At 35.1% G+C, this 12,198-nt stretch overlaps 1 protein-coding gene across 1 annotated transcript in view; it reads right to left on the bottom strand.

Annotated features, from left to right (window-relative positions):
• Positions 1 to 12,198, bottom strand: part of SYNE1 (spectrin repeat containing nuclear envelope protein 1) — a 291,013-nt gene that overhangs the window by 213,403 nt on the left and 65,412 nt on the right. The window contains exons 10-14 of the mRNA XM_029962721.1: positions 8,067 to 8,174; positions 7,181 to 7,318; positions 5,840 to 6,004; positions 2,772 to 2,884; positions 2,059 to 2,227 (exon numbers count right to left, since the gene is read on the bottom strand). Of these exons, the coding sequence (XP_029818581.1) occupies positions 2,059 to 2,227; positions 2,772 to 2,884; positions 5,840 to 6,004; positions 7,181 to 7,318; positions 8,067 to 8,174 (693 nt within the window). The remainder of the gene's footprint in view (positions 1 to 2,058; positions 2,228 to 2,771; positions 2,885 to 5,839; positions 6,005 to 7,180; positions 7,319 to 8,066; positions 8,175 to 12,198) is intronic.

A 12,198-nucleotide genomic window follows, 5' to 3' on the forward strand; every position in this document is an offset into this window, starting at 1 on the left:
TAACACTGACCTCAAGAGTTACTGGAAATATTTTCAAAAATTAAATATAGATGTTTTTACTGATTAATATTGTCTCCCATCTGACAAGAATCCTTGAAGAAAATAAACAGCTTTCCCAGTTCTGTGGGTTAAAATCCATGGATAACTCTACCTAGTATCTCCATTACAGCTGAGACTTTAATACAGTATATTCTTCAGGCTGATGGTGTACAATCTGTGCTGACCTTTACTTCTGGTATATGACAGATGGGTGAAAAGAAGATAAGATGAAGTAACAAACACCACTTTTATTTTTAAGATAGAGTACATAAATATTTTCTGGGCATATGTTCTACTCAGATCCTAATTACGCATGTTCCTAGAATGCTGACATTCCTCAGTCTGCTTTGGCAGACAAACAGACTTACATTTTTATCTCCTGCTAATATAGTCACTGACTATAAGGTACTGAATACAGCTTTCCTATATAAGACTCCTAATCTACTGAAAGAGTTACACTTGGCTCTTGGTCCTAGAAAAACGGTGCCAGGCAAGTCAAAACAAATAAATTCTCTTTCCATCATTGGACACATTGAAGGACCCGGATATCAAGGTCATCAAGAATGAAAATGAGATATATTTATCTTCCTGTCCCTATTTTCTCATTTTGATGTTATGTGGTTTCAAAAACGATACAAGGAAGCATTTTCTTTCCCTAATGACCACCTCCGCATTAGTGGTTTGAATCACAAGAATAATTGTGGCAACTGCAAATTAATACACAAATTAACAACTTGATGTTCATTTTAAAGCAAAAAAATAAGAAAGTGACATAAAAAAACAATCCAAAAGTCAAGCTATCCATTTTCTTATTATATCCCTTGTCACTTTTGTAGGTTTTTTTGACAGTCTTACAGAATAAACAAATGGACTGTAAGTCCTAGGTATTGCACATCACTCTAGCAGACTAAGCTATTTCAAGGAATATCTGAATTTTGCAAAGATTGCCTAAAAAAAAGGGTAAACCAACTCCTGAATTTTTATTTGTCCCTAACTGCTAAAGTTTAAACACAGAAATTCTTCCTGTGTAGAGGAACTTCACTGAGTTTGAAGTTCCCTTACAAAGCAGTGGGGGCATCGATAATTTTCTCTACACATCGACCTGGCTCTGAATGGTTCTATAACTGTATGAATTCTTTCTAGACTTAATTTTCTCATGCAATTTTCACTGTATGGATTAGACAGAAGGGAAAAAAGTATTTAGACCAGCCCTGCTTTTGAAAGAATCCCTCACATCCTAACATGGAAGTGCAGCAGTAGTATCTTTCTACCTACCACTTGGCACTGCACACGTGAATTTAGAAAGATACAGCAGCATAAGACTGAGAGAAAACAACTTATCAATTAACTCCTGTAAGTCAATAGTTTCTGTTTCTTAACATGGTATATGGCTGGAGCAATCTCTTTCCAGAACAGAAATAAATTAATGGGTTTAATATACTAATGTTGAGTAGAACAAGAAAAAAACCCATTCTTTAAAAGAATAAAATGACTCCCCTATTGGTACAGTATATTAAACAAGTAGACAGAGGTACACAGAATAACATCTTTTTTTAAATTCATTTGGAAGACTCTAAAAAAAAGTACTGTATGGGAATGCATGCCAAAAACCTACTCTATTTCTTAAACTGTGTATAGTCACTATAAAGTACATCTTTGCAGTGGTAAAAGAAGATGAAATTAAGTTCTTTGGAACTGCTATATAAAGTAAGTAAAATTCTAGGATTTGGAACCTCCAGATGTGCTTGCTAAATTAATCATCAAACAGTTAGCACTTGGGACATTGTTTCTCTTTCTTAAGAAATGGTGCAAAGAGAATAATTTTAAATTTTAGTCTTTGACTAAAGTTCCTCCATGGGGAAGACAGATTCACCTCTGAAAACATATTCCATAGGAATACAGTCATAAAGTTGATGGTTGGCAAATCTTATTTCTGTTTGTGTTCTTTTATTAATTTCTAGAAAACTTAAATATTAATATTTCAAAAATAACTATAAAAAGACAACAACCCCAACTTACAATATAATTTTGAAGAAGCAGTTCCACAGACTCCCGCCTTCCATATTTGATAATCCATGATTTTAACTTTGATTCTGCAAGGACTAAGAGTGACAGTAGACGGTACTTCAGTTCCAGAAACTCCATTTTCAACAGATGGAGCTCAGATGAGGAGACAACAAAATTAAACCTATAAAACAAATCACACTGTAGTAAAATAGAGCAATATTCATTTTTGCAGGAGAGACTGAAAGCTTTAGTTACAGTTCCAATATTTTTCTAATCTTTCACCTTATTCAGTCTACAAACACTGAATTATGTATGATGATATTCTGATGACTGCTCTTGAACAACAAATTAATTATATTTCTGTTTATTCATAGAAATCATTGGTTTACATCTGTTACTAAGTTTTGCAGAGTAATTTTTCTTTTTTTTTCACATGCATCCTGGTTGTTGTTATATAACACTTCTTCCAGGGACAAGCAATAACAGAATCAATACAGAGTGAAAGTATTCCCATCCAAAATTCATAGCTTGTTTTGATTTTCATCAATCTTTAAAGCATCACGTTTTTCAGTATATATTTATAAATATTCTAGGAGGTTTTTCTATCCATCTCAGTTAATCACTGAGAAACATAACCAGACTGTAATTTCTACATCAACAGATTAAAAAGCGAACAGGTTCCTCCTCATGCACAGAAGCTTTTAATTTCAGATTGAAAGCCTTACCTGTCTGCCATATCCTCTAACTGGTCAGGTGGAACAGGCACTCCATTAACAGACCTGGTCCTGTGGATCTCATGGAATGCTTTTTTGTGACCATCTATGTTTTTCAGCAGATCCTGATTTGATTTTAAGAAAGAGAGAGAAATTGAGGGGGGGAGGAAGGTAGAGAAAAGGCTCACAGTAGGCTATCTAACTAATAAGCACAATTTTAAGCCTTCACTGATGACTCAGTGTAGTTAACTATTTGATCATGCTCGCACATTTGCATGCAAGGTTATGCATACCACAAAAGCATTTACATCAACTTGAACATTTACACAGGGAACTCCTTATGTGAAGCTCTGTTACAGCTACATTAAACAATTATGGAAGATTTTAAAACAGAGGATGCACTGCAAAGGTTTAACAAACTCTTAACTGTATTAAATAATCCCCAAAATGCAGTCTGTTAATAAGCTCACATCACAACAGCATAATCTTGCTAAATTTCTCTTTACATCTTTCCAACAGATACTAACCTTTAGTAAGTATAGATTAAAATTTTTAGTAACTAATCTACTCCTCTATATATAGGCAGAAGATCTCTAGCTTCTTACATAAGTACATGTTCAATATTTAGTAAACTTTTCACTCTCTCACCATCAAAAGATTTCAGGATTTCTCTCTCAATATTGCACGAACAAATGCAGAATGTGGTACGCGACCTGTATTCCTGCAATATGAATTGTACCAGCGAAAACCTTACAGCAGAGCACACTTCAACTGTAACTAAGCAACACCGCTTCAAACGGCTTCCTGGAGATTACATATTAAAATGAATGACTGGCAGCACTCTTTGAAGAGATACTGTTAACAATAACACGTCAAGTCCCCAGCGAGCGGTTGAGAGGAATAGAATGGTGGGTATTTTACTGCATACGGACAGCTGCTGGCACAAAGTGCTCAGAAGCCTGCTAGCAAAGGAGATAATACAAGGTTCCCCTTTTCTCACCTGAGAACAAAATGCAGGCTTCTGTATTGATCATACATGTCTATTTACTCCTCTGTGCCAAGGAAGCGCTTCTCCCCAGCCAACATCCAGTGTTTGCACAAGAGGAATCAATGGTAATTCTCTAGCTCGGCTCACCAAATGGCCCCACTATCACCATCAACCTGCCTGCATTTTCATTGTTTTCCACTTCAGCCAACACCTTGTTGTGAAGAGAAATTTACTAGTCATTCTCAGATGCAAGTGATGTGCTGATTTTACCACGGTGAAAACTCCTGTGACTAATATAATTTCACATAAAGGAAAGACTTGAAACAAATATCTCAGCTGCATTTGAGACCTTGCCATCCCCCCTAACAACCAACCGTAGTTTCATCCAGCATCATCCAGAAGCCCATGAAAAGCTATATACAGTGTTCTCATAAAATGAAATTCTGCTCTGTAAAATGACCCTCAACAAGCATAGACATTGACCTTGATTTCTGGATCATTGTTGCAATATCAACTAAAATAAACTGAAGTGCTTGCCTGATTCCAAGAGGTTAGTCCAAATAAGCTGGTACGTTTTGTACTAAGTTCAAAATGGCCATAGGCTGTAAAGTTCACTAAAATAACCCATTGTCAGATGAAACAAAGATAAAGAGATGATGTCATCTGAACAAAACCATAACAAACAAACAAACAAATCTCAAGGAAACAAGGAAACAAAGACTGGAAAAAATACACTAATGCATTTCTGGTACTATCCAATAGCACATTAGGATTCATCAATTCAAATCTGAGCAACAAAACAAACTCCAGGAGCAGATATAATTACACATGCTTCTCTTGAAGCTTTTTCTATCCTACTCTCATGGGAAAACTCCCCTGGCACAGATTAACCTAAATCAAAGTTTATTTGTTGGCACAAAAATTCCTCACCACAGCATTTCTGATGCAAATAAAACACAGCTTAGGATACACTCTTTTGTCATTCTTATGAGTGTATCAAAGGAGGTCTATAGTGTTCACATTCTAAGGAGAAAAGAGGGTTTGACATGCTATTTTTAAAACAAATGCCAAATCCTATGAATCCCTAAACAGTTGATGTTAATAACAAAGCTAGTGAAATTCAACATTATGAGAGACTAGACCCTGAAAAAACCCGTATCTTCCTCATAGATTTTAATATTGTTTAACTTTATTAGCTATTTCTAAAGTTAGAAGAGCTGAAATTGTTCTAATAAAAAGTAATCACATGACCATGAAACTTCTTGGCTTTTCATTATACAACATTACTTTTAGATACAAAACCCCCATCCATACCCTAAACAGAAAAAATAACAAATTTACAATCAAATTTTAAAATAGTAGTGACAGAGAAAAAAAGAGATGTAAAACAATACAGACTTACTGCCTCAAGTACTGCCTTTCTCTACACCATCTCTTCCCTTTCATTTACTGGTTCAGTTTCTTTTATCATGTCACAAATCTATTTTTTCACCAATATATTTTACTCATACATATTACATAAATGCAGACAAACTTCACAGTTTTGATTTTAAATGAGAACTTGGACTTAGCAAAGAATAATGGTACAGCTATTTAAATTCATCTGGAAAAGTTTCCTGTTTACCACAGCATGCTATCTGCCATCACAGATGGCTATCATGCTATCTGTCATCACAACCCTATGAAAATACATTTTATTCTAATTGTCTCTCCTCCATGCATATCCCCTGCAGTGATATCAACACAGTTAGTAGGTTTTCTCCCTCTTTCCTGTTTCATCCAGTAAGTTCTTACTGGTTGAACAATGCACCCAACTTATGAGCTCCCTTCAGAATTTTACATAGAAATTAAAATATTAATACCTGGTATCTTTCAGATAAAGGAAGCAGGAACATTCAAAATCAATTTTGAATATTGCTTTTAAGATACAGGGATATCATGGTTCAGGTCATCACGACAAGACACGTGGTTTTAGCCACCATTAGGATGACACAACCCACAGAAACTAGAAATAATCTTTGTATAGTATGGATCATTTACAGCTGTGGAAACAATGAAGTGCAACGCACAGAATGAATGCATGTACATCTACCTTATGTTGTTCAAGCTTCCTGTGTATTGTATTTGCTGTTTCCTCATGAGCTTGCTGAACAGTCACTTCTTCCCTCAGAGCAGCCTCTGCTCTATAGAGCCAAGCACCTATGGTACCCAAAGGTGCAGGAAGAGATTTATCAAGGTATATGTGCCAATCAAGCAGCTAGGAAATAAAAGTAAAAGGATTGAAATTACTTCCTTGCTAAATTATACAAAACATACATTGATGAAAATTGGACTTTATACTGTAAGACCAAAACCCCACATAACAGAGTACGTTTGAGACATAAAACTAGATACACTACTCCACATGAGTTTGGAAATTATAGCATTCTCACAGGCAACAAGATCTCTGTAAGGATTTGTTGATTCACGCATTTCCCTTTCAGAATGGGAAACGGAGTTACAGAATGACCACAAATAAACTGGAACAACTGACAAGCTAAAGATCTGGAATTTCAACAGTTAACAGGCCCAGTAAGGGATGCAAGACCTTCGTCCAGCAATGTAATTTAATTCATGCTCCTGAATAAAATCTTTTTATCTCTATTTTGAACATATTTTATATATGTAAGGTGCAAATGAATCTCAAAGGACTGTGGAGGCGAGAATATGGCAGTAAAATACAGTGTCTTATCGGCAATCCCAGTTATGGGAGTGAAAACATAATGCAAATTATGTGAGAACTCCAGAATATTTTTAAACAGATCCTCTGTTAAACATATGACATAAAAAATATATATATACACTATGAATATGCACTAGTAATAATGATTTAATAACTTCTTATTTGGGACAAATGATATAACTTGCTAGGGATTTTCATTAAATTGTACAAAATTACTATCACAAATACTAATACTAATTTATTACTATTGCAAACAGGTAAAAATAGAATTAAAGTCTCATTTATTCATAAAGTATTCAGTACTACACAGAAAGTTTTTTTAGTTATATTAAAAAAATGTTATATTAGAATTTCTCAAATAACTAGCAATTTGCACTAGAACACTGGGTTTGGAAGGGGCATTGTGCATGCTTTTCTTTTTATCCACGTTTTAAACTTCACTAAGCAGGGTTAACACTTTTTCATTAAAGGGAAACCCCAAAGTATAGTCCTTTTCTTAAAGTTTATATTCCATCTTTGAGCAATATTGAAGATGGTAGTGCAGTTAATATTCTCAAAACAAATGCAAAATAATACAGCAGTGCTAGAAATTTAGTCCACTTTTAGGTTCCCAATGCCTAATAAAATCAATAGTAAAGGATGTCTAAACAATTTTAAATTCTCATCCTTCATTTAATAAAAAAATACATAGCATAATAATTTTCAACTTACCCTGGAAGAAACTCTTTCCCATGCTTGCTTCACCATAGCTTGATCGAGTGATAATTTACCATCTTTCCTTAATGACTGGGTTGCAAGTTCAATCTGTTTCCTTTTTACCTCATATTGTACTTTGAAATGCTTAAATGACTGCAAAGAGAAAATCACATCAATGTAGTACAGAGTCAGAGTTAAATTCTTCAACATTTATGGAGTACTACAACCTATGACAATTTTGTACTGATAGAAGTCCTAATCCTTCATGAAGGGGTAGCACTAAACTTCCACACTTACTTGTATATTTATTACTTATATATAGGTAGGACTTTTGTATTTCCCTTCAGTAATCAGATGCCTGAACTCTATATGAAATGAAATAATAACCTACCAGATAAACTGGCAAATCGAATTAGTGCTACTTAGGACAATGGCTGCTTTTAGGAATGGTCAAGCTTCAGGAGAAAATTTAGGCCAAAATTTGTATTGCTGACTTAGACATTAACCTTTGAGAGACGGGATAAAAACAAAGCTCTAAGCCCTTGTCCTTTCCACCTGTCACTTCATCCAGACTTCAGACATACCTCCTATCTGAGCTAAATCATGCAGGATCTGGAAGGATGGCACAGACACATGCTCACTTCTAACTAGGACAGTTCTTCTTCACACTGCTAGGAAAAGCTCTGTGTTAGGCAAACCATCTGTGCACTGTCCTACGTAGCAAAGCTGATTCTGACATTATAATTCCTCCACCAATAAAGGTAAGACAGTTTGTGTCCTTATTTCTTTAAACAACAATACATTGACTCACATATATACAGATTGCATAAAATACTGCAGTACTTTTACACATAATAATGTCAATAATTTCTTATCATACACAATTTTCCCTGCTGCTTACCTGATATTTCTCTTGTAAGCTTGTTTCTGCCACCTGTGCTCGGGCTATGTCTCTTTCAAATTGTTCTGCCCACACTTTCAGGTCTCTCAGCACCAGTCTGTCTTCCTTCTGTGATGTAGTACAATCACACATTAAAAAAAACCCATTGCAGCCTATTAGTAGTAGAGGTGTCAGATATAGTCCAGAAATTAACATCTCTATAGCAAGTCAAGGTCACTAGTTGTAGTGAAAGCTGTTGGACCCAATTTTCTTATCATTTACCTAACTGAAAAGCAACTCCTGAGTATAAGAGAACTCAACAACTACACATGAGTCTTGCAGTGGTGAAATCATGACAAACTGGGACAATGCAGAGTCCAAGATATTACTTGCAATTCTCATCTGATATATTAACACAAAGTCCTTTTAATATACCTTAATAACTAATTTTAGTCTTCCACAGATTTGCAAAGTCAATTTTCAAGAAAAGTTAATTAAGCTGAGACAGGAGAGGATTTTTTCATCTTTTTCTAACATTTTATTTGCTAGTCTGTTATTGCTGAAAAAGAAATTATTTTCTGAGCAACTCCAGGGCAATCCTTGACATAAAGTTCCCAAGGTCAGAAGTTAGCAAAATATTTTACATGGAAAATGAAAAGAAATATAGAAAACCCAATTGTATTCAGTTTCTTTTGCTTCTGTGCCATTTTATGGTTTTGAAGAAAAGCATATTTGTTTTACAGTTTTCCTTTAACACTTCAGTCTGTCATGGCACTGCTGCTTCGTAAGGCTGCAAAGTTCTCTGCAGAATTCAGTGACTTGGCGGTCAACAGAAAAATACTAACAGGAAATCTCAGGTTTGTGAGCATGTTGTATGTGAAGGTTAGCAGACAACAGAGAGTATTTTGTGCACTGTGTAAGCAGCCTGATCAAGTAGGACACAAGTGTCCATCTCAGATTTCCAAACAATGAACCATATGTGTTGGCTGTTAATCAGAAGCTACTTTTTGAAACCGAAGTAGCCATACTCCTGTAAAATTTGCCAGAAACAGACCTATTACAGTGAACAAATGCAATATTCCATCATATAAGCTAATCACCTAAAATGAGTGATTAAATTTTAAGGATTATATGAGAGAAAACTGGACCACAGGACAAAAAAAAAATAGTCACTGCCCTGTATTTAAGAAACCAAGTACTGTCTTTTAAGGATCCTGACTTGGGAAAGGAGCCATTATGATTCCTTTCTTTGAAAGCTGCCTCAAATATATAAAATATAATTTCCCTTAACAGGTCAAAAAGCATAGAGCTACTGCTCTTTCAGCCAAGGAAAGGACAGGTTCCTCAGATATGAAAGAAATCCTTCTTTAGTGTATTTCTACTAATTCTCTTATTGATCCTCTACTCAAAACAGCGGTATTTGGTTGGACAGAATTTGCACAACCAATTGTTGCAAAAATCACAGATATATAGCTGTCAACTTGATAGCCAGGTAGTTCCAGTGAGGTATTAAGCAGCTGTGCTGGAACAAAGTTCACTATAACTTATGCTCCTGGCTTCTGATGCACAAAAGCTGACACCTGAGAAACAGTATAGGATAGATACAACACTTTCCTGCTCCAGATATTTCTAATACTGGGCTTTCCTTGACTGCACATCGTGTCTCAAGAAGCCAGAATTCCTAGCACTTCCAACTTCTCAAACCATTTAAATATAGAGAAGAAGATGACTCTTCTGGTCTGTGTGTGGGAAAATAACATCAAGATTCTTTGAGAAAAACAGCAAAGTCAGGACTACTCCCCTAGGAGGACAATAATAGAATCATTTAGGTTGGAAAAGACCTTTAAGATTGTCCAGTCCAAACAAGAAGAATATAGCAAGAGAGAATCTTACCTCATTCCACCATCAGAAAAAGAACTTTGGTATTAAATTTACTCTATTCTTTAGAATCTATAACTTTAGCGAGACCACTGAGATTTCTATTAGTATTTAGCTGCCAGCTCCATCAAGGCAATACTAAATTATGCATCTTAATGGACTGAAAATCTTGTAACAATCCTACTAACTAAAACTTTCAGTAAGATATTCTTAACCTCAGTAAGAGAACAAGTGTGTCCCAATGTTGCATATATTACTTTTAATTCACACTATAAATTTAGTTTTCTAAAACACTGTTTAGTTTTCTAAAACAGCCATTTCCTCTATGGTTCACATTCATATTGCTGAGAAGCACCTCCTTAAGGTAAGACTTTGAAAGAGCATCAGTGTGCCAGCAACTGTTCATACAGTAATCTGAGCAAAATAAGTATTTTGTAAGGTTCCTGTCATCACAGGAAATTCAATAACGGCGGAAACTGGCTCTGACCAAATCTTTTTGAAATAGACTATCACTGGGATTAAGAATACCTCTATGGTACCTGAAGGTAAAGAACACAGGAACAGCCTCATCTCTCTTAAATCATATACTGTTTCTCCAACACTAAGTGAAAAGACAATGTTAACAGGTGGCATTGAGTCTTCTGTAATTTTTTTAAACGAGTTAATTAGACATATATTTAATTTTAGAAGATGTAGGTGTTTCAGTAATGGTCTAACTGAATGCTGTTAAAGACACTGCAACAATGCATGATAAGCATTTTATTTATTTATTCATTCATACATTTTCACAGGTTTGCAGTTCAGTGCATCACTTATCACCTGCAAATTTGGTTCTGTGGTCCTTGGTTGATACTAAAGCACTTTAAAATCTCAGCTTGGGTAACTAACAGAAAAGATTCACTTACTTAAACCCACCAAGGCACTTGTCATTAACACTCCACAGAGCTATCATTCTTAAAACAAGATTTTCGTTAGGGCTTAGTGGTTCTTACTCTAAGTAAAAAATATCAAAAGGACATCCTTACAGCTATGTAAACTATTTTCTAAAGCCTGCACATCTGAAGCAGCATACAGATCAGAATGTAAACCATCAAACAAAAGTTATCTAGAATAATTATAACTATCTGAGCTTTCCCCGGCATGAGGATCATTGATCTCTGGTAACATTTATTTGAGTTTATCTAAGACCCTGTGACTCACTCAGCATGCTACTTCCAAGCAGCATTTTAAGGTATTAATTTATCCTGACGCCTTTCTATGAATATTCCCTGATTCGCAGAGATTAACAGAACTGGAGCACTCAACTGACAAAGAACATCAAAGAAGGGAATTAGAGAAAAGTGTTTATGAGTTCCAGTATATTAAGGGGCTACAATTTAATTTTACAAAGAAAATTTTCAGCCCAGGCTCAAAGCCAAAACATTATTTTATTAACTGATATGCCACAATTAATTTGAAAATTACATAACACAGAATACTATAGTGTTTGAAGAGCTAAAAATATCATGAGAATTTTAATCGTAGACCAGAAAAGGAGTGCTTTTTTGTGTTCTCTAGTATGTAATTATAAACCAGGTGAGCTGTTCAAATTCTCAGGCACAGGCGTGATGAAATTTTCAAATATTAACTTTTAAATCTAAAAAACTTTAAGTCACCTGTTTTTCAGGGACATTGAACTACTCTACTGCATATGTACTGGGAAAATCAAGTCCCTTTAAAAAAGTTTATGCATAAATTTGTTACTGAAACTCATTCACTGACAACAGTATCACAGATGCAGGAGGAATGCTGAGCCAAGTATCACCTTCAGGGATGAGCTATTAATGACTATCTCTAAAAGTAGACTAAATCAATGGAAGAGCTCAGAAAGCTATTTTTGCAGCTGCTGCTCAGAAAATTCCTCTTACATTGGGGAACTCTGCTGGCATAAAGATGTCAGAAATGACAGGATTACCTTCTGAATTACTTGCTCGTCAGAACATAAGAAGAGAAAGACTTTACATCAGAAATACTTTGAGGGAGTGTGCTTTCTTTATAGTTAAATTTATACTATGATAAGGAAATCAACAGAGTTTTAGCCACTTCAAATCTTCTCCAGCTTAAGAAGCAATGCGCTGAGGCTGTGTAATGCTAAGAAGGTATAAGGTCCCATTAAAGATGCCCAAATTTACTTGAATGGATTGAGAATATAGGAATAATTTTGCTATCAGTATTAATCTTTACTTCAGCACATCACTAATTAGATATACATAATGTGAGATGAACCCTTGATCAT

Source organism: Manacus vitellinus, unplaced genomic scaffold (assembly GCF_001715985.3).
Source record: "Manacus vitellinus isolate BGI_N305 unplaced genomic scaffold, ASM171598v3 scaffold_4_pilon, whole genome shotgun sequence".
NCBI classification, from domain to species: domain Eukaryota; kingdom Metazoa; phylum Chordata; class Aves; order Passeriformes; family Pipridae; genus Manacus; species Manacus vitellinus.